Source organism: Hirundo rustica, chromosome 14 (genome assembly GCF_015227805.2).
Source record: "Hirundo rustica isolate bHirRus1 chromosome 14, bHirRus1.pri.v3, whole genome shotgun sequence".
Classification (NCBI taxonomy): domain Eukaryota; kingdom Metazoa; phylum Chordata; class Aves; order Passeriformes; family Hirundinidae; genus Hirundo; species Hirundo rustica.
Window position 1 is genome coordinate 3,895,000 of NC_053463.1, and position 22,303 is coordinate 3,917,302.

Genomic DNA, 22,303 nt, shown 5'->3' on the forward strand with positions numbered 1-22,303 from the left:
CCCGAGCGATGCGCAGGGTTTTGTTTCATTATGTGTGCGAAGATGGGCAAGCCCGTGTTTGGGGAGGCATAACCCAGGCCGCCGGCACAGAGAGCTCCTTCCGCGGCAGGAGCCCGTGCGAGAGACGAGACGGGAGCGGCTCGGCCGCGGAGAGATTTGGACAGGGGAAGGATGGAGGGTGATGCGGGGACAGCGGCGGGTCGGCGAGCCCGCGGAGAGATGCGGGACTGAGCCCGCTCCGCCGCCGCGCAACCGGCCGGGCTCTTCCCTAGCGAGGACAGGAGCTAGTTTTATTACAATTCCTATTTTCCCTGGAAAAACAAAAATCGGACTTCTAGGAAAAAAAGAAAGAAAAAAGAAAAAACCCAAAAACTTTCACGGCGAACTGTCCTGTTCGGAACTCGCTTGTGCCGCAAAGCAGCGCACGCTGCCGGGGAGCGGGGCAGGAGCCGGGGCGAGCGGCGGGGGTGCAGCGGAGATTTGCGGCCGGGGAGTTGCCCCACACGCGTTTCCAGCGAGGGACAATCCCGGCCTCGGGCACCGGGCACCCCCAGCTTTGGGCAGCCGGGGTGGGCAGCCCGGCGCGGCCGGCGGATCCCGGGGGCAGCGGGGAGGGCTCGGCCAGCCCCGCACGCAGCGGTGCCGGCTGCGGGCTGCGCGGGAGCGCTGCGCCCTCCTGCCGAGGGCCGGCCCCGGGCTCCGGGCGGTCGGTGCGGGGATCGGGGCAGCCCGTGCGGGGCCGGCGCTCCGAACAAAGGCGCGGCCGCGCTGCGCCGGGCCCGCCCCGGGCGCTCCGGGGCAACTTTCCCCCGGGCCGGCAGCGCCGGGGGCGGGGATATGCTAATGAGGGAGGCGCGTCCCCGCCCCCTCGGCCGCGCTTTGCCTGCGCCCATTGGCGGCGGCGCCGCGGGGGCGGGGCGGTGACGCGATGCAAATGAGGGGGCGGGGCCGCGGCCGGGCCGCCCCCCGCCCGCCGGGGCTGCGGGGCTCGTGTTCGGCGGCGGGGACAGTCAAAGTGGCTCCCATAGGGAGAGACGGCGAGTCCGCCCGGCGCTGCGGGAGAGGGAGGGGGCACGGGGAGCCCCAGGGTCTCCCTCCGGCCGTCCGTCCGCGCCGCCGCCGCGGGTGCGCCCCTCTCGCTCCCTTCCCGGCGTGCGCCCGGCTCCGGCAACTCGGCTTCCTGCGCGGCTGGAGGAGGGAGGAGAGAGGAGAGCAGCGGAGAGCGCTTCGGCTGGGAGAGGAGAGAAGAAAGAGGGAGAAAAGAAAGAAAGAAAAGAGAGAGGGGAGAAGGGGGGGGGACTTGCCTCTCTTGTCACTGGAAAATGACACTTGATGTAGCAGAGCCTGCCGCAGCTCCCGTTCGTCCTATTGTTTCTTAAACTGCCATCTGAGATTTTTTTTTTTTTTTTTTTTTTTTTTTTTTTTCCTGCTGCCATCCGAGGGGTGTCTTCATACAAAAGGGACTTCAAGTACTCCTCCGGCTTGCGAGCGCTGCAACCAGCCCCCAGCACCCCGCCAGCCCCTCCAAGCACCCAAACAAACTGCACACGCAGCAAACAGCAGCAACAAAACCGGGCTCTGATTGCCTCTGGATTTTTTTTTTTTTTTTTTTTTTTTTTTTTTAATGTGCGTGCCTGTGTTTGCCTTCTCCGACTTGCTTTGATTCCAGCGATCAGCTGCAGAGAGAGAGAAAAAGAGAAAGAAAGAAAGAAAAAAACCCCACATATAACAGTCCGTCTGGCGATTTTATCACTTTTTTTAAAAAAAATTTTGAATAAAGAAGGAAGATTTGCGCTGTTGTTTCTGATTCATGTTTGGGATTCAGGAAAGCATCCAGCGGAGTGGGAGCAGCATGAAGGAAGAGCCCCTCGGCGCGGGGATGAACGCGGTGCGGACGTGGATGCAGGGAGCCGGCGTCCTGGACGCCAGCACGGCCGCTCAGAGGTAGGCAGGCTCCGCGCCCGCTCCGCGCCCGCGCCCCGCTCCGCGCCCCGGGGCGCTCCCCGCCCGCAGCGCTGCTCCCCGCCGGCAGCGCCTTTTCCCCCGCGCCAACAAAAACCCGGCTCTGGAGCTCTGCTGCCGGCAGTGAGTTTCGCGTAGATGTCGCCAGTTAAATATTTATCCCTATTGTCCCGTAGGAATGACTTTTTATTAAATAATGATAACAGCAATAAAGGAAGTGGCGAGTTTCGCTAGGTACGGGTAGGTAGGTTTCATCTCTCTGGCTCCTTGTGTTCGCTCGGAGGAAGGAGTTTTCAAAACTACGTTTGCTGCTGATTTAGGCTTATGATCTTCAAATGACACTTTCCTGCTCCGGAAAGCAGCGAGTTGTGCACGGATGTATCCAAAATATATTTGTCTACCTCGCTTTCCTATTCTCGTCAGAATCAGCAGCTCCCCTTTTTCTCCTCCGATAAGTAGGGAGTTTGCAAAGCGTACTCCAGGAGGAATTTAATTTGAACTCCTTTCGTAAAACCACTGCCACTTATCTCAGATTTTTTTAAAAGAAATCCCTCCAAATACAAGATGGGTTGGGTGAAGCTGCACCCAGCCTCGTTTTCTCTCTTATTCCTCCTTCTTCCCATCCTCTTCCTCGCGAAAAAAAAAACCCAAAAAAAACCCCAACAACAACAAAACAAACCAAAAAACAAACCCAAACACGAACCAAACCCCGATGCTGGATTCGCAGCTTGAGCCCTGGGAGCCAGCATCAGTTTAACGTTGACATCTCCCGGTGTCTCCCTCCTCGCCCCGCACCCCTCCCTTTGGAGCCCTCTAAGGAAGGGAAAGTTTCTGCAGGGACAACCCTGAAATATTTGAAGTTGTCTCCTGGGCTCGGTGTTTACCCACCGCTCCGGCGCGGGAGGAAAGGCTCGCCAGATAAGGCACATGGGCGCTGCTGTGACAGCTCCCAGCCGAGTTTGAGAAGTGACAGGACCGATGCTGCTCCGCGGGGCAACGCGGCTCTGAGCGCGGCTGCCCCGCCATGCAGAGCCGGCTGCGAGCGGGCACGGTCCCTGGGGAGGGCTGGTGGGTACCGGGGCCGGGCTGGGGGCGCTGCTGGGGGCTCTGGGGTCGGGGTTCCGCGAGGTTCGGAGCTCGAGTATTTCTTTCTCCGTGCCCGGAGGGAAAAGCCCCGGAGCGGCTCGGGGGAGGGAGGGATGCTCTGTCCCGGGGGGGCCCAGCCGGGTCCCGGCGGGGGAAGGCACGGGCCGGGGAGGCGGCCGGGGGGGACGTGAGGCCTCGTCGTCGGAGCTGCCGCTAACCCGCGTGTCTCTGGTCCCAGCGGAGTGGGTCTGGCCCGGGCTCACTTCGAGAAGCAGCCGCCCTCCAACCTGAGGAAGTCCAACTTTTTCCACTTCGTCCTGGCTCTGTACGACCGGCAGGGGCAGCCCGTGGAGATCGAGCGCACCGCCTTCGTGGGCTTCGTGGAGAAGGAGAAGGTGAGTACCCTGGAGCCCCGTGGGGGCTCGGCCGCCTCTCCGGGCCCCTCCCCGCTCCTCTCCCCCGGCCCCGCGACACCGGCTCGTCCCGGGAGCCACGGCAGCCCCCCGGGCGCCTCAGAATTCCTCTGTCCCGGAGGGCAGACGGGGCGGGGGTGTCCCCTGATCTCTCGCTAAGCCCGGGGCAGGGAAAGAGGGCTGACAGCTGCCCCATCCAACCCCGGGGACACCCGGCGTGCGAGTGATGGAGCAGCTTCATTGATACTGTTTTCCTTTTCCCTCCGGCCTCCCGTGTCGTCTTTGACTTCAGGAAGCCAACAGCGAAAAGACCAACAACGGGATCCACTACCGCCTGCAGCTGCTCTACAGCAATGGTAAGGGCAGGGAGCCCCCGGGGTCGGCCCCGCCGCCTCCGCGGCTGCGGAGCCCTGCAGCGCCCGGGTTCCCCCGGTTCCCCTCCGCTCCCCGCGCTCGCTGCCGGACCCGGGCGGCCCCGGCAGGCCCGAACCCTCGGGCGAGCCCCGGCTCTCCGCCGCCGGCCGGCCCCGCTCCGCTCCTCACGCCTGTGCCTTGTTTCAGGGATCAGGACGGAGCAGGATTTCTACGTCCGACTCATCGACTCCATGACCAAGCAGGTGGGTGCCGCGGGGCGGCCGCCGGGCAGGGATGGGGGTGGCAGCCGTCGGGGCGGCCCCGGGAGGCCAAACCCGCCCCCGCGGCGGGGCCGCTCTGCCCGGCGGGGCAGGGACGGAGCCGCCGCCTCCCGCGGGCACCGGCCGCGCTGCGGGACCCTGCCCGCTGCGGGGCTGCGGGACAGAAATACGGCCGACCCTCCGGCCGTCCCAGTCAGGGCCGCGGATGGTTTTGTCGCTTAATTAATAAGAATTAGCCTCCGGCCTCCGGCAGCCCCCGGGCGCCGCCGGCACAAGGCGCTGCCCCGGCGCGGGGCTCCGTCTGTCCGTCCGCTCCCGGCGCTGCCGCCGGCTGCGCTGGCTGAAGGAGGAGCGGTTGTATCGCGACACGTTCGCGGGTCGGAATAGAGCCCAGAATCGAGGCGCGGGCAGCGGCGGGCTCGGTGTCGGACTCGGGGAGGGCAGCAGGGCTTGTCAGTGGATTAATCCTCATTTAAAGCCTGTTCTTTAGCCGCCCGAACAGAGTAATAGCGTGCGTGCCTACCTGTAAAAAATATTTTTCTGTTTAAAACCGGTGTTTTTACAAAGGGACCGTCTAAGCAAATCGAGTCTTTCTCTTTTCTTTTTTTTTTTTTAATTTTTCCTCTGTCTTTTTTTTTTTTTCTGCTCCTGTCAGAATATTTTTCTCTTAGAATATGTTTCTTTCAAATAGTTGAGATCGCTTTTGAGCCTTTTCATCCTTAAAATATGTTTCTTCCCCTCCTAATCTGTTTTACTTGTTCAAGATAATTCTTAAATTTTATTTAAGAAAAACATTAAGGTTTTTTTTTGTTTTGTTTTGTTTTTTTTTTTTTTTTTTTTTTTTTTTTGTATGCTAGGAAACGTCAGTCCTTATATGTTTTCTACAGGGACAAAACTCTTGGCTTGTATTCGGATTTCTTTTCTACAGCAAAACATAAAGCTCTAAGGGCTGAGTTTGTTTTACAAAACTCTCTTTGATGGTCCCTAAACATCTTTTCCTGCTATTGAAGACTGTCTTTCAACAGCACAGAAAAAAAAAAAAAAAAAAAAAAAAAAAAGGAACTTGGGTGAATTTTACTAGACAATCCTCTGTGCATCTGAACTCTGTTAGAGTGTACACTTCCAAACAGAGCCCATTCCCTGTAGGAATTAAAACAGCAGCAATATGTGCTTCTTCATAAAAAATCCTGGAAAGCGTTTGATGTCATTCCCTGGTTTTCAGGCACAAATTGGTTAGTTTGTGTTAGAAGTAACAAAATCTTCCTGATACATGAACTCTTTTTAGTCCTTTTGAAGCTTGTGTATTTCAGTGTAGATCGTGTGAGAAAGACTATCAATAAATATTATCTTTAAATAGCTTTCCTATCCTTACGGAAATGCAGAAGCCTCTGGTCATAATCCTGTTGAAAACAGAGCCCTGAACTCATGGAGAGCAGTGGATTCAAAATAATTTTCTTAACAAAGGCATCTTGCATATGAAGAGTTCATCCTAAGGCACTGTTTGACCTCTTGGTCTCTCATTATTATCAAGTCATCAGAGGGTCTTTGGAGAGAAAGGGAAAAAAAAACCCCAGATACAGTTTATTTGTAAAACCTACCGTGTAGCTTTAAAGCACGTTGACAATGAAGAAGGAGGAGGGAAAAAAAACCCCAAAACAACCAAAAACCAACCCTGTCTGATTTCAGGAAATCTTAGAAAAACAAAGTTAGTGCGAATTACAGATTTTGGGAAAAGTGCAGTGCGGCTGAGAAGCGAGGATTTTAGAACAAAATCCCTCTGAGCTTAGATTAGAAAACGGGGAGCAAAAGGCTGTTTTAAACGTAAACATGTTTGCTTACATATTAGTTTCATGTCTGTAGTTTCTTTAGGCATGACTGCAATTGCTTATGAAAAATAGGGCATTGTCATGTCAAAACTGTGGCATGTGCTGCTCCAAATTTTTTGGGGGGTCAGACGCTAAATTCACCTTCTCCATTTTTAATTCTTTCTTTTCAAAAGTGAAATTATTTCAGAGTTGGGATCGCGTCCGTTACTGAATGCTTATTAGGAAGTGAAGTACAACACATGACAGAAGCTCACCCAAATGTTGAATATATCATTTATATTTTATGACAGTGAATTATATAGAAGATTCTCAAGTAACTTTCAAATCATCAAACTGTAATTAAATATTGCAAAGACTGTCTGAAAATTCTTTAATTTTTAATGAAAGTTAAATATATATTGTCAGTCTACTTGAAGGTGTAGTATTTTAATGCATGACGCTCAGAACAAATTGGATAATGAAATGATTACTTTTAAATGAAACTGTTGCAGAAGTGTACACGTTTCAGCTGGCAAGTATCTGCTCAGTCCTCACACACGCACATTCACACACTCGATAATTGTGAATTCCCAGACTGAAATTACAGCTACTCTGAGGTTTCTGGTGGCAAATTAAAAATCCCACAGAAGCAAAGCTTGAGTGAGTTAGGTTTCCCCAGATCATACAGGAAAGTATCTGTGACTTTTTTTTTTTTTTTAAATATTAATTTATTATTATTATTTTTTAATATGGACACATCAGATTTAAATATATTCTCTTTGTGCCACAGTTACAAATTGCGAGGTTTTGTACGGTTGCGGGTTACTGAGTTAGGTAAGATAAAATAAAAGCCCTTCCGCAAATCAGACCTGGGTTTCTGTGCATAGGATTGCTGCTCAGAGGTTTAATGCGAATGTCCCACTAGCAGCTCGTGTTATAGCAGTAGCTAGGCAGGGCTTGGCTGTGCTGGGGGCTGTGTATGTTCCAAAGAGGAGATGTTCCTGCTCCTGAGTGTTCCTGCTCCGCCTAACTCAGGGATTTGTTTTTGTGGCTGTGCCCAGCTAAGAAACTCATAGCAAGGGTCGTATCCTGGGTGGGACAGAGGGATCTCCGTGTCCTGGTGCGTGTGTGTTTCTCTGTCAGCTGTGGAGCAGGATGGGCACTGGGGCTGGAGAGTGGCACTACTGAGCCAAGAGTTGTGTTGGGAGCTGCATCCCGGGGCAGAGCTGGGCTGTGGGATGAGCTGTGCATGCACTGCCCCGGACAGGAGCTCGGGCTGCTCCTTGGGAATGGGGACTGTGGGATTTCCGAACGGGAAACTCCGTCAGGATTGGTCTCAGAGTGCATCATTTGGGGTTGTATTTGGGTTATTGTGCTTGGCCTTTGGTGGTGGCCCTGCAGAAGCGCTGGGTGAAATGGGAGTTACGTGGCTTTTGGGGGTCTCGCTGAGCTTCTGAAGCGTGTCCCCGTCACTTAAAAATTGTAAATGCTGCTACACTCAAATAATTCCTGTGGCAGAGTTCTTTCTGGTTCAGGCAACAACATTCGGTGTCAATACTGGCTTAATTAAATTTTCTTTTATGTTATATTGGCACCTCATTTTATGCTGGGATCACGTTCCTAAAGCGCTCAAAACCCTGTAGGACCCCAAACTTTACGGCTGTTGCTTTCCATAAAGCAGCAGCTCCTCCCGCAGAAGATCTGCCTCTAACAATGATGCATTTTGAAATTGCCTGCAAAACGTGAAATATGTCTGCTCTAATAAAACTGGAGTTTTTAGGCAAGTCAAAGGATTTTAATGTGTTTATGGAGAAGAGATGCCTTCTATTTCTTTGGCTGTATTTTCATAAAGTTGAGATATTTCACTATTAGGAGAGATGGAGGAAATAAATCTGAAATACTTGTTCCCCACCCATTTTTCCTTCAGCCGTTCTCATCCATAAGATATAACGGATGCTAATATGGCTCAGGCATCTTAACAATCATAAGTTTTGCTCGATGGCTATTGTCTATTGCTGAGAGCCCTCATGAGTCAAAAATCCTTCCTTCAGACTTAAACCCTGTTTATATTTGGATTTTTTTTTTCAGAGCTATAACTCTGGATGCAAATGGTTTTTCTGTTGACTTGTCTGTCATTCTCTGATGTCTGCAGATATTTGATCAGCTCTATTCTGTGCATGGCATGGCCCTTCTCTGGCAGCTACACGCATGGGAAAAAAAAATGTTATCAATAAGTTCAGAGGAGCCTCAGCAGACTCAGAGAAATTTCACACAAACATAAAACAAAACCTAACCCCTGTGACGGGGAAAGTTTACATTGAGCCAGATTTTAGCAGCTTTCTTGTGCCTTTGGTGAGATGTCAGAAGCGCAGGTGATTTTAATTTTCTTGTACAGAGAGGAATGGAGAAGTTTGGAATTTGCATGCATGATCAGGACCTGTGTTTGGGAAAATGTAAACTCATCACAGTGGAAAATGTGTTGTTTGGAGTCTGAGGGTGAAAACAAAGCTGAGGATTTTGGAGAGACTGCCTGAGCCAGATGGCCTGGTGCATTCCCAGTCTGGCAGCCCAACTGCTCCCTCCTGTATAATATACAGCCATTTGTTCTGGGATATTTACGCTAGAGCTGTTTCCATGTGAATGTTTGAAAACCATTAAAAATGAACATATTAGGAGAGATAAATTTATTTAATTTGTGTGAATACGTCGATAAGCAGGCTGTGAATCAAAGGCAGAGGGAGACTGGATAAAATAATTAGATGCTTCTGAAATGTTTGAGGAGAGGCAGAGCAAGAACTCCCTGTCCTCGCCCCGGGACCAGCTCCGCGCTGCTCGTCCGGGATAAACCCATCCCTGGGATGAGTCGCGGTTTTGCCTGGGGAAGGGGTAAAACCTCGGGTAATTGAGGGTTAAGGATTCAAAGCCAAATAAATGTAATTCACAGTATTTTCTCTGTAGATATACAGTGGATACAAGCCTAATCCTCTCTGGGTGAAATTCTGGCCCATCTGAAGTCAATTGCAAAGCGCCTATTGAATTCGGTGGGGCCAGGATTTTATTTTCTCCCTGTGTGTACGGCTGTAAACGTCATTCCAAATAATTTTAGTTCTGTTTTGGAAAAGACCCTAATTTTAATGAGTTTTCCCTTCTCTTTCATTTCTGTAAGGGAGATACTTTGTGTTGTGAGGCAGATGGAATCTGAAAGCAAGTGGATTTAGATGCACGCTGGTGATTTCTCTCCTTCTCTTACTCTTTTAAAATCAAGGCCATGACATAACTGAGTAATATAATGACCATGATCTCATTCCTTCAAGATTGTTTTTCGTCCAGTTCTGAAAGCAGGATTGCTTGACTGGCAAACTGACACCACGAGACGATTCTGCCCTCACTTGTACCAGCATAAATCTGGATTTATTCTGGAATGGTTAAGGACAAAATCTGTCTCTGTGTTTTTCCAGCTTGTTTGTGAATTCTTTTATTGTGTTATCCTGCTGCGTCTACTGGGGGGGAAAAGTATATCAAATGAGAATTGTAGCCTTGACTTTTACATCGCGCCCCGTCCTTTTTATTTTTTATTTATTCTTATTTTTTTTTAATAATGAAGTCCGTCGCTGAAAAGTTTAGGTGAATTTTTGGACGTACTTGACTGTGATGTGCTCAATGTACTAATTTTTATTGGCTGTTAAGCAGTGAATTGAATTTGATTTAACTTTTTATGCAGATTTATTTAAATAGAAGTGAGGAAGCCTTATATTTTTGACACCAATTTTTCGGGGCCTGATTTTAAAGTCCGTTTGTGCATGAGTGATTGTTACTCACTGGGACTTCTTGCGGGAAGGTTGCTTGGGTGAGTAACAGCTGGCAAAATGGAAGATAAATTTTGTGGGGAAATGTTTAAGTTGTTCAAGAGAAGAAACGCTGTTTTCAAGTGCTTATGAAACACCACCGAGTCAAAACGACATGAAGTAAACAAAAAGAAAAAACCCAAAGTCTATAATTTTGCATTTCCTTTGCCGGTGTTTTGTTGTGCAACTCTGATGTGTATCTGTGTGCAGGCTTATTTTTAGCTCTGCTGTGGTCTAAGTTTATGCGTTGTAACTTTCACTTTGTCTCTCATTAATGTGATCCTTATTTGACAAAATCACGACGACGTTAGTGCGACAGGGAACCCCGACGCAATCTCCCCGTTTCAAAGCCTGAGCTTAAAAACCCGCATACTTTATTAAAAAAAAATCAAGGTATTTTTTTGTTAAAAAGAGTAGCTTTTCAAATCCGAGCGTTAAACATTTTCACAACGGTAACGTAGTAGACCCTTCCTGTAAAAATACTTCTGGCAGCTCTAACGATCTGAAACTTTAGCAGTTCCTGTTTCCTTTTTGAAGCTAATTGTAGAATTAATGCTTCAGAGCGGCGCGGTTTGCGAGGCGGTCGAGTATCCGCAGGGCTCTCGGGCAGCCATTCATGGGGGCAAAGAGTTGGCGCTTCACACAAGTAAATTGGGGGCACAGGAGTGGGGAGATGGGTATGAGCTGCTCAGAGATGAGCCCAGAGCGTCCTCCTGCTTCCCAGAATTTCCTAGAAATCCCTGCAGGAGTAGGGTAGGCAAGAGGAGCTGCGCTTGACGCGGAGGAAACAAAATGTGCACGGGTGCAACTTCGGTAATTGAATGCAAATAAAGTGAGAAGCAAATCCTTAACGTGGAGGGAGGCAGAGGAATGTCATGCACGCAAAGAAGGGATCACTGATGCTAAACACAACAGACAAGGTGATTATGTACCGCAGTGTTGACTCTGCCCGTTCATTATTGCTATTTAGTTGAGTTATTTAAGCAGCTACCTGGAGGTTAAGTAAGCACAGCAGCAGGAAGGGGAGAGGAGGAGAGAGGACAGGGGGAAAAAAGAAAGTAAATTTTGCGTTCTGCCTCGTCGTTTCTAGCAATTCCTTGGTTCCACTGGCAACAAGCTAACCCATCCTGGGTAAATTTATTTGAATATTTGGAATTATGAGAAGAACGAGCTGAGTCCAGCAGCCTCTCCTCCCATGTCCCGTTGTGATTGTCTGGAGGTGTTTGTCCCCACTAAAGGCCTCAGAAGTAGATCTGCTCTTTCCCTTTCTGCTCTGCATTCACAGAGGGGGATTATTTTTTAACTGTTGATGAAGTCCAAGGAGAGCCATGAGCTTCCTCCTTGCCTGGCCTGTCCCACTGCCCGGTGGAACCCGATCTGGGGTTTTCTGGAGTCTTTGCAATATCCCCGCTGACTGACCCCACCAGGTGTCAGCCAGTTACTTCAGTTCTCTGGCTTTGCTTGGAAGAAGCTTCTCCCCATCTTCCCTTTTAATGCTGGGAATGAGGCTCTTCTGAATTTGTCCCATCTCCTGCTGTAATACCTGTAATTCCATTTTCCAAGGCTCCTCGCAAATCATCTGTATCTCTCTTGGGCACTGATATGGCAGTAGCTCAAGGTGGGGGTCCCAGCTGGGGCCAGGGGGTTGCTGGTGTGTGTGTTGGGGGGACTTTCTGTGCATTTCCTTCATCTCAGTGCTGGGTTCGCTGCTGTTGTGTCTCCCTGGTGGAAATGAGGGGGCAGAGCCAGGTGAGACTCTGGGCCCATTAGTGGCGATTAATGGCAGCCTCTGTTTCATCAGCTATAAAACCCCGGCCCAGGGGCTCTCGGGTTTTAGGGGAAGGCCCATAGCAAAACTGAAGTTAAAAAATTAAAACTACCACAGGTAACACAGGCCCATTCCTGATATTATTTATGGAATTATTAAGTAATTTTCTAATGCATTATATTAATATTGCATGTTGCCATTTAAATTGTGCAAGAGTCAGTGCATGCTTCTTCAGATTTGTGTGTCTTGGGATTTGTGCCCCTTTTGGAAGTACCACACATCTTACCCTTTGTGGGTTACGTTTGTAAGGACTAGAAAAGCAGTTTGTTCTATGTTATGGAAACTTACTTTTCTGTCAGTTATTTTCTATGCTTCCATTTCAAATTGATCTCATTCCTTAAAATGCGTTTCATCCACAGAGCACACTTCTTAAATTTCAGTCTCTATTTTATCATTAGCTCTAGGGAGACCCATCTCAGATGTCATTTTACCTGCTGAGTCCTTTCCCTCGATTTCTTGTTTTAAGCTCCGTGTTTTAGCGGCTGAAAAGGGTCACACCAAGCTCAAGGGTAGCGCTGATGCTCAGATGCAGGGGCAGTCATCCCTCCGAGGCTGGGGCTCCAATCCCAGCTCCGAAGTGAGATTTGGAAACCTCAGTGCCAGCAAAAGCTGCTGTTGCAAAGGAAACTCCACTTTTGTTTGGCTGCTGGGGGACTGGTGCCTGGGAGCAGGGGTGGCTGGAAAACATGATTCTGTGGGGCTGAGGTGGAAATCCTGTCCCGCAGGGGCTGAGAGCACCAACCCAGTTCGTGTGTAATGCCGATCCTTTGCTGCTGGGAGCAAACGTAGGCTCCTCTTGAAATGTGAACGCACTGCCTTTCCACAGTTTTAGCTTAAAGGATTCTCCCTGTGCTGTCTAAGAGTCAAATTTCTCAAGCCGGTTGATCCTCTGTTTGTTTTGGTCTCCTCTGCTCTGGTAGGGCCTTCTCCTCACTTATTTATATCCCTGTAACTCCGGAGGTGCTCTCTGGAAAGCGCTGGATCAGGAGGTTCAAGGGAAGAATCAGGCCCAGGCGCTTTCTCAGGAGCTACCAGGAAAACGCCTGGGCTGTGCAGCTTTTGTAATTAAAAATGCATGAGCTCTCTCTCCCTCTCTCTTTTTTTTTTTTTTTTTTTTTTTTTTTTTTTTTTTTTTTTTAATGAATAGGACCCAAAGTATACCAAGCCTTGCTGCTTTTCTTTTTTCTTTTTTTTTTTTTTTCCTTTTTTCTTTTCCCCCCCTTCCTTTTAATGCTATTAGGTTTATATTTTATTCTGAATTGAAAAGAAAATTGTGGTTGTCTTGACTACTAAAAAAACCCATCCTACACACTGCTGGAGAGATGTGCAACAGAGAGGAGGGAATTTAGCTGTACTCAGCTTGTGTTTTGTTACAACTGCAGGTCTTGGAGCAGGTTTGGTGAAGATGCCAGATCTCTTTAGCCTGAGCTGTGGTTTGTAACTCGCTGAGCCTTTGCTTACCATAATGTGTTTTGATTTTCTCCAAACTCAACTTTATGTACAACTAAAAATGTGTTTTATTTCTAGGCAATAGTATATGAAGGCCAAGACAAGAACCCAGAAATGTGCCGAGTTCTGCTCACGCATGAAATAATGTGCAGGTAAGAAATACCCCTCTTCCAGTTAATTAGTGATGCGAAGATGAATCTGTCTCCCAAAATCTAGGTTGAACCTACAGCTATTTTTGGCCTTAAATTTATCTTTCTCGCATTAAACAATCCCAAAATAACGCAGTTCCGTGTGTGTAATTAGCGGCAAGGTCTCAGTCGTCACACTAGTTTTCAATTATTTATAAAGAGTTATTCTTAACAGAACGCTGCTGGTTTTCATTTAGACACTGTAGCCCACAAAAGGTCTCCTCACCGAAATTAACAATCTATTATAGTCTTGTAGCAATAAACGTCTCTGCCCCCAATTCCCAACAAAAAACTCCTCTGTAAAATGACAAAATAGTATTTTTATGTTTTATTATTTTTTTCGTGGATGTGCATTAAGGAGTGAGGTCAGGAGGTTTTTTTGTCCTGGTTGTTGCTCAGGCAGGTTCCGCACTCGGCCAGAGCGGAGCAGCTGAAGCTTCTCTGTGCAAAAGATGTTTTCTTGATTTCCTCAAAAATTCCCCATGCAGATTTGGCTCTGCCCAGTGCCCTCTCAACCCCTGTGTGGGGTTGGTGACTTCAATTCAGTCAAATGTCTTCTCCCCCAAACTTCTGCAGCTGCTTCCTTCTCTCTTCTGGCTGGTTAAAGTAGGTGAAGCCTTCTCTACTTCCTTTTTACCACAAACCTCTTCACCACCCCAGAGAGCTTGACCTCTCAGTCTCATTAAAGTTAGTGGGTGTTTTTTGCATGTCTGAAAAAATCATTTGTTACATGTTATTCGATGGCAGAAAATAATTCCCTGGTGGAAGACAAGGCATTCTTGCATAAGCTCATTGTTACAATCAGTTGTTTTAAGACTGTAAAAATGCCATTGCATGCGTTGTAACTTTTACAAAACACATTTACTAAAAAGGAGTAACTTGAGGGTAAAAACTAGTACCCACTTCTAAAAGAATAAACTTGGATGAGGGTTTCCTGGCAGGGGAGAGTCTTTGACAAAATACTCAGATGGAAACTTCTCTGTTGGTTGATTTTTTTTTTTTTTTTTTTTTTTTTTTTTTTTTTTTTTTTTTTTTTTTTTTTTTTTTTTTAAAATTCTTGGGATCTGCATGTTTTGTCCTCCACTGACAGCTCCTCCTGCTAAAACCCTGCTGGGGGGTAGCGCCCTGTGATGAAGACAGAGAAGGAGTTGCTCTCCTTGCTCTGCCAACTTGGGTGAAACCCTGCACAGCCCTCCCCTCAAATTCTTCCTTGCAGCAGGATTTTGGGGGATTTTAGTTTTCATGTCGTGCTTTTCTAGGCTGCTTCCTTCAGTGGGTTTGGCTTCTTCCAGGAAACCAAAGACATTGGTTTGCAGCTCCAGAGCAATCAGCAGCTCCAAGAGGTGCCTGAACCTCTGCTGCCGTTGGGAGCCTTGGTGCTCTGCTGAGGACTCCAGGCCAATTCTGCCTTTCCAAATGGAATCCCAGTCATGTTGACAACCTAAAATTGTCCTAAAATTCATTGGCCCAATTAGCACGACTTTCACACTGGATACCTAGCTAGGAACAATTCATGGAAATATTAAAGGAGGCCCCTGACCTGATAAGACTCTAGTGCCTTTTACTTTCCTCCTGCAGCAGACCAGTGAAACAGTGGGACTGGGCACATGAGTAAAATTAAGCACATGCTCAAGTGCCTGCAGTGTCAGGGTCTGAATCTGCCATTAGTCCTGGGTGATGTGTCCTCCTGATCCTTAACCAGCAAGGTTTGGTGGTAGGAATAACTCACAGAGCCAGAATCAACTAGTTTAGGGATTAATTTCCTTACAGACACTTCAGAAACATAAAGTGTACGAAGTAAATTAAAACTTTATATAGTGGGCTGAGTTTTAACCAGAAGACCAAATGCCCACATCACAGATTTATAGCCATTCAATATACTTTGACTGAGACAAAATTATTTCTGTTCTGGGAACGTAGAAAGATGCACAGCCATTCCCTTTATTAAAGCACTTTGCACTTTCTTTGTTCTTAAAATTCCTTGGCTCAGAAGGTTTATTCTTCTCCTCCTATTTATTTACTTCTAGTCCTTGCTTTGTGTTTCATGGCCATAAGGTGGAGGGGTAGAAAAAACCCAAACCGACTGTAGTAGGCAAATGTTGTGTTCATGATGAGATGGGGGAGACATATTCAAATTTCTTACAGCTCATATTAGATGTTCCCCATTTCCTTTGCTGCCCATACGTGTGTTAGAGGGTGCTGTTTGTTTACCAGGCCGCTTGACCCTATTGCACAAATCTGTCATCTATTGTGCTGCTAACACGCTTTTAAATTGCAAATCTGATGCTCTTTAGGGGTCTAGAAGGGGAAAAAATTCTCTCTCCACACCATTCTGTTTCTCTTGATTTCTTGCCTGTTGTAAGTGGAAGTTGGGATGTGCTGAATTTGCACCAGGGGTGCAAATGCAGCCTCAATTATAAGCATAAAATTAGAGTCTGTTCCCCATTAATCAGCCCAGCTAATTGCTATGCACTACCATTAGCCATATGGTGTGAAAGACAGCTTGCTCTCCCTAAGATGAAATTTCTTCATTTCAGACATGAAATAGTGAGGGCTCTGTATTTTAAAATAGCTTGTTTTAGATGTTTAATTTCTAAACAACTTTCAGCAGTGCTTTCTATCAAGGCTAACTGCACAATAAAACTTTGCATTTATGTGACAAAGCTGGGTATTTATAGTGTACTACAGCTACGGCACGGAGGAGACAAAGAATTCAAATGTAAAAGAGAGTCCTGGTTGTGGTAGGAGAGCGAACCTGACGTTTGCTTCAGGTAGCTGTTTATTTCAAAGGATTTCATTGTGTTTTGTCAGATATAAAAATCTACCCTGTTGGTGAAAATGTTAATAGCTGGGGAGAATTCACAACCTCAGTGGAATTTATTAGTATTGTAGGCAGCATGGGGAGGGACATCTATAGTTAATATTGCCTCAACAATTTCCATTATGAAACCTTCAGTGGCTTACAGCTTTGCCAAACTTAAACTGTTCTGGCTGAAATATCCTTTGCAGGGTGTCAGCCTCAGGCTGACTTTCTTTGGAAAGTTTCAGCTAAAATGGTTCAGCGATTTCTGAGAATGAGGTTGGAGTAAAATATGGGGTTTTTGTCTGTGTGAAATAAGACCTTACAGCCTGTTCTGGCAAGGGGGTCCCGCACCTCCGAGCTCCAGGGTGAGGAGCCTGTTTGGGTTTGTCCCGATGGCATCACCGGCGGGAGGGATCCCACCTCGCTGGGACCCCGTGCGAAATCTCGCTGGCGGCTTGTCGGGGCCTGGCAGCCGAAGTCGCCTTGGCGCTGGCCACGGGCCCCTAATTCCTCATTGTTCATTGTCCCCGGGATCCACAAAGCGGGGCTCCTGCGGGGGGACGCTCCGGCCACCGCGCCAGGGTGGGGACGAGGGAGGGTCTGAGGTGCCGGACATGAGGGTGAGGAGTTCTCGTCCTGCGGGCCCGGGCAGCGCGGGCAGAGGAACACGGAAGGGAAAAGGAGGAGGAGGAGGATGGAGAGCAAGAAGACAGCAGAGCAGTGGGTCCCCAGAGGGTTGGAGTGAGGAGAAAGGCAGCAGTGAAGCCTGGTGGTGGTGGTGGCTTGGGGAGAAGCAGGACAGGGATGGTGAGGGGCTCGGGGATGAGCCATGTGGATGAGAACAACAGTGGGATGCTCAGAGATGGGGTGCAGGAGCTGGAAATGCTGGGAGGCTGCATTACTGCCAAGGACTACTTGTTTTTAAAAGCAAGCAAGTTTTTCCTGTTGGTCAATGTGGCATTGTGTCCGAGCCGTGGCTCCTGACCCCACCTGGGGAGAGGTGCCATGGAAGAACAGCAAAGACAAGTCCTTGTCCTCCTGGATGTGAGGAGCTGGCATTCCCTGCTCTTGCACAGAGTCTTGCTGGGAACTGGAGGGTTTCTGAGTGGTTTGGAGAAGCTCCTGGGAATTTTAAAATTCTTTCAGGGAAAGGAGAAAGGGTGCTGAATATTTAGGAACTTATTTCCAAGCGCTAAGTAGGCACTAAAAGCCAAAGCTTTTGAGGGAAATTGAATTAAAAGCACTTTTAACCAGGTCTGAAACTCAAGATCTGCAGTGATGTTTTAATTCTTTGCATAGCAAGACTGGAGTGAAGAGGCCTCCAATTCTGCTGCTGCAGGGAGGGGGGAAAAACACAAAAGGCAAACTAAATTTTAAATTTTAATTCTCTAGATCGTGAAGGAACATTCAGGGCCTCCTCTCATGCCAGAGAGCCACCAGATGGTGGGATGTGCCAGCCATGCATCCCCTCCACATCACCCTCAGATTGTGGACAAGGAGTGAGCTCTCCTGCTGTCACTTGGGACTATTGGGGTGCACTTGTGGGAAGGTACCCCACCCAATTAAGGGGTCACCTCAGGGGCAGTGAAGTGTTTCCCTTGCTCCCAAAGCCAGGTTGTCCCCACTGGTCAGTGCCTGACTCCATCCCACTTGTGGCAGGAGGTGAGACCGAGGTGTCCCTGTCCCCAGGCGCCTGTGGCTGCCTCTCCCTCTGGGTTAATGCCCCGGGAAGGTGCCAACCTCTGAGCCTGGTGCTGTGTGGATGGTGGTATTTGCCCATCTCGTGCTGGGAGCCTGGGAACCTCTGCTTGCCTGAGTAAGTGTGGCAATTTCTGTCCCTCCAGTCTGCTGGGAGAATGTCAGGACTAGCCCTGATTCGCTTCAGTCACAAGAACTGCATTGTCTTAACTTGTGCCAACTCTGTTTCTAATTACATTTTAATCATTTAAAAATGATTAGCAGTTTTTATTGCCTTGTTTGTGGGTAAATTTTCTCACCCCACACATTCTAGCTGCACTCCCATGACAAGTCCTTTTATAGGCAAAAAAGCCCCCGAACGTCCCCATGACTATTTACCTACAGCATATTTTATTCCTTCCTAAATTTTAATGCTTTCAGGGTGCCAAGGCTCTGGCATTTTCTGGTGGATCAATTGTGGTATTGTGCTGTAAAATTAAGCAGTTTTTTTTGGCAATCCCAAACAATGTAACTTCCACCGAAATGAAGATACCGCACATGTGTTAACTGTGAAAAGTTTCAGCCCTGAATAGTTGCCTTGAAGCTTTTTTGCGGTGAAAAGAATTATGTATTTTCCTCTCTTTGAAAACAAAATTATTATTATTTTTTTTTAAAGCCATGTTTAAACCGGCTGTTTTTGTAAAAGGCCCCTTTTTTGTTATCTTTAGTGTGGTTATTGCTTTACTGCTAATCTTGGTGGGTAACTGTATATTATTCACTCTATTGTTCAGCAACACAAGAGAACCTTTGTCATACTCCCAACAAGGCTATTTATATAGTGTGGCGCTTCTGAGGGCTTCTTCCTGCCCTGATGTTCTTCCACCTTCTGGGGAAAGGAAAATAGTTCATCTGAGAGGGAGAGTGAGCAGTGCTCCCTCCTGACAGCTGCTGAAATACGGGCGAGACGCAGGTCCTCAGGATGCCGCTGGCAACAAACTTCGTGGTTTCCAAAGATTTGGTTTGTGTGTGGTTGAGGTTGACCAGAAAGTTTATTGATGTGCTCAGGTCTGTGCAGGGAGAGCAGCTGGGGTGGTCCTCACTGCCTGACACTTGGTGCCATCATGGGATGGGGTCCCTGCAGCCCTGCAGCTGCCCAGGCTGTGTCCAGCAGGTCCTTGGGGACCAAGAAGGGCTTGGGTAAGCCATGAGTCTTGGTTTATATATATTTAAAAAAAAATTCTTGAAGCCTTGACTTCAGTGGGGGATCTTCTGTTAAGGGTCATCAACAAACAGGATCTTTCCTTTCGAGATGGGGGTTTCCCTCCTGGGGTGAGTGGGTGGGTCAAATCTAAAGGCTTCGCTGACCTTTGTGGCTGTGATTTGGTGTTGTGGGTTTAGGTGGGCAGGTGAGAAGAGCAGGGCAGCTCCCACCCACAGCTCCAGAGGCACCAGGAGGGATTCCCACCTGGAGCAGGAACGTGTACCTCGCCTAGGAACTCACCTGCAATACATTTACGCCTTCTTACAGAAAACAACCATCAAAACCCAACAATTTAACTTCTCATTAGGGAACAATGAACCACCTTAGCTCAGAAAGAATCCCAGCCTCGAGGTCAGTCATGGAGCAGTGCTTTGGGAGTCGGAGCTTATATTTCACATGCCTGCTTTGTATCTGACCTGATGCGGGGCACCAGCCGCTGGAGCAGAGCTCTCCGTGGCATTAGTGATCATTAACATGCTCAGAAAACTTGGGGAAACAGGCGCGCTCGAGCATAAAAAGCTGCTGCTGCTGCTTGCATTTTAGCTCCCCCATTAACACCAGCGTCTCTTAGAGGGAGAATAATTGTGCTTTCGGAGTTTGAGGGGAGGTTTGCCAGTAGCTGGGAATTGTGTGGAAGCAGGAATATCTTGTGGATGTGTAACACAAGCGTTAAGCAAATGTAAAAACCAGGCTCAGCAGGGAAAAATCTGCCTTATTTTGTGCGCCAGCGTCTGCGGGACAACTGTTAAACCCCGCGGAAAAGAGGCTACAAATAGGCAGCTCTCTCTGTTTGGGGCGATCCTTGAATTATTGTTGGTGAAAGGGGCAAAACCCCTCTCTTTTTATATTTTCCGTTGCTAACCAGCTGCGCAAGAAGTTAAACATCGTAATTAACCCATATGTGACCCAGTACATTTGACTGATTTGCAGGCAGGGCCGGCAGGGTAACTCGAGCCGGCAATTTGAACCCACCATGTTCGTAATGATGATTTTACAGTGTAATGGTCGCACTAAATCCTTTCGCTTTTGCTCTGTAGCCGCTGTTGTGACAAGAAAAGCTGTGGCAACAGAAATGAGACTCCATCAGATCCAGTGATAATTGACAGGTAAGGACTGCTATTGTTTCCTTCTATTTTTTTTTTTTTCCCCCTTCCTCCCTCTCCTCATTATAATGAAACACCTGCCCTGTGTTGCTAATGGGGAAGAATTAGCAGGATATACGGATGAAATTTTGTGGTCTTTTGATGCAGAATTAGTTGTGCTTTGCAGTTGTGATTGCCTTGGAAGGGCCGTATGTGGGATAAGTAGGGATACTGGAGCGCCCTGCTCTGTGGAGGGCTCCAGCTCTTGTAACTGATTCATGTGCATAAAGAGGAGATTTTTCTTTCTGACTTTCTGTGACTCAATTCACATGCTATGCCAGGGAAGCTTCAGGAATAAAATAATAATAGTTTGTGATTTATGAAATGTGGTTGGGTGCTTATAAATATTTAACTTTTATTTGAAAAATGTTTGAATCATTATCACTTAGCTACTGTAGTTCTGTTGGATGCAATCCATCCACATTTTAAGGCTTTTATTTATGCATAAAAACGGTTAAGAAAATAGATCTGCAATGTAAGGTTTTTTCCCCTCTTCTTATTTTCTTTGGTTGGAATACTATTTTGACTGTATTGTCAGTTGATTAATTCATTTTTGCCTGTCTTAATTATTGTGTTTTTAAACAGATCCATATTGCTAATCTGACATCACTGAGTAAATCATTGTAGCACAATACATCTATTCCTGTTGTTCTGAGCCATGTGTAGTTTCTGTTGCTTGCCAATTATGCAAAATGGTAGCCAGAGAGCCATTTTTACATTTGAATTGTCCAAATGTGATGTCCAAAGCCGTGTGGGACGGCCAGAGTATTGTGCAGGGTTACTCTAGAGGAGTTGAATTGCCACCAAGTACCAAAAATGTCTGTCAGGGCTGGGGAGAGCAACACCCTGCGCTAATCTGTGAGCAGAGGGAGCCCAAAGGGAGCTACCCAAACACACAGGCGTGAGGGCATGGAGCACGTGCTTCTCCTTGCATTGCTGTCTGAGTTATGTTCGCTGGATGAAGTTTGTAGTATCTTCCATGCCGGAGCATCCATTATATGAAAGAGGAGAAGGTGGGTTTGACGTGTTGGGAGCCCCACTGGAGCCAGTCCAGAGCCTTGTGCTCATCCCAGCTCCCAGTTCTTGGATGGGTTGGGTAGGAAGGTGTTTTTATTGGATGCTTATAGCAGATGTTTTGATTAGCTGTAATAAGTAATCCTGAGAATGTTTAAATCTCAGAAGATATCCCTATCTATTTTAACTAGGCATATTTTCATCTTCTCTGAGCATCAGGTAGCACCAGAGGAAGTGTGCGTGGGGGAAAGCCCCCCAGTGAAACCTGTACAGAGCCGTGTTTTATAAGCATGCTGCAGAGCTGAACACTATAAACATGGTGTTAGAGTGGCATTTTGAGCAACATGAAAGCTACAAAATTCGCATGAATTTTTCATTGTACTGGAAAGTGAGATGTTAAGATGCTAATGGCAGGTTTACAGAAATATTTTGTTTAACTATCTAGTATGCAAAACTGCCAGTTGCAAATCATTTTAAATTTTGAGATGCTGTCTGTTACACGCTTCCTGCAAAATGAGGAAAATAGGTACAGGAGAAAAAAAACAACCCTTAGCTTCCTAGCAGCAATCCATTCCTCAGTCTTTACATATATTGATGCAATAGTTACCAATTTTAAAGTTTCTTCTTAAAATGCAAGCTAAACACAATTCAAAGCTGATAGTACAAACCCTGCCTCACCACCCGCACTGAATCACTCTTGGCTTGTGAATGGGTTAAGCTTTTAAAGTTCTTCACTTGGTTTTAAGTTGTGACTTTGATACAGAAGGTTGATATGACTGTGGTTTGAATAACACTTGATTTTGACCTGTTCCTGTGGGTTGCAGTGGCATAAGAAATTTGACTCAGCAGTACTGTAATTAGCCCTCCCCGTGTTTTTGAAACAGGATTGTGTTACCTGGATTGCATTAGTGTGGCTTCTATTGTTGCCGCTTCGCATCTGTCCCAGTAGGGTACTTAAAACCTTCTCTTGGCTGGGGCTAGTTCAAACAATTTAGGCCAAGCAAGTATGTGCTTTATGCAGTTAGTGGCTTTAGTGATGTTTCTTGTGACATTTATCCTATTCATTTGCCTTGTCCCCCTTTGGTTTGGAAAGGATGAAGTGATGTATATGGAGCTCTTTTACCTTAAAACGTGTCCTTTAAAATTGTTCTGTGATGAAAATGCCTGCACAAGTGAGGCCGTGTGTTTGGTTGTG

The 22,303-nt window shown here is 47.4% G+C and overlaps 1 protein-coding gene across 4 annotated transcripts in view; it reads left to right on the plus strand.

The window, feature by feature from the left end:
• Positions 1-1,625: 1,625 nt before the first annotated feature.
• The window catches only part of EBF1 (EBF transcription factor 1), a 266,747-nt gene continuing 246,069 nt past the window's right edge, over positions 1,626-22,303 (plus strand). For 3 of the 4 annotated variants that reach the window (XM_040078260.2, XM_040078261.2, XM_040078262.2), the window contains exons 1-6: positions 1,696-1,944; positions 3,287-3,443; positions 3,754-3,817; positions 4,023-4,078; positions 13,102-13,175; positions 19,990-20,058. In XM_040078260.2, the coding sequence (XP_039934194.1) occupies positions 1,811-1,944; positions 3,287-3,443; positions 3,754-3,817; positions 4,023-4,078; positions 13,102-13,175; positions 19,990-20,058 (554 nt within the window). In that variant the 5' untranslated portion in view covers positions 1,696-1,810. Of the gene's footprint in view, positions 1,945-3,286; positions 3,444-3,753; positions 3,818-4,022; positions 4,079-13,101; positions 13,176-19,989; positions 20,059-22,303 lie in introns of all 4 variants that reach the window. The other variant, XM_040078263.2, reaches the window with a different exon arrangement.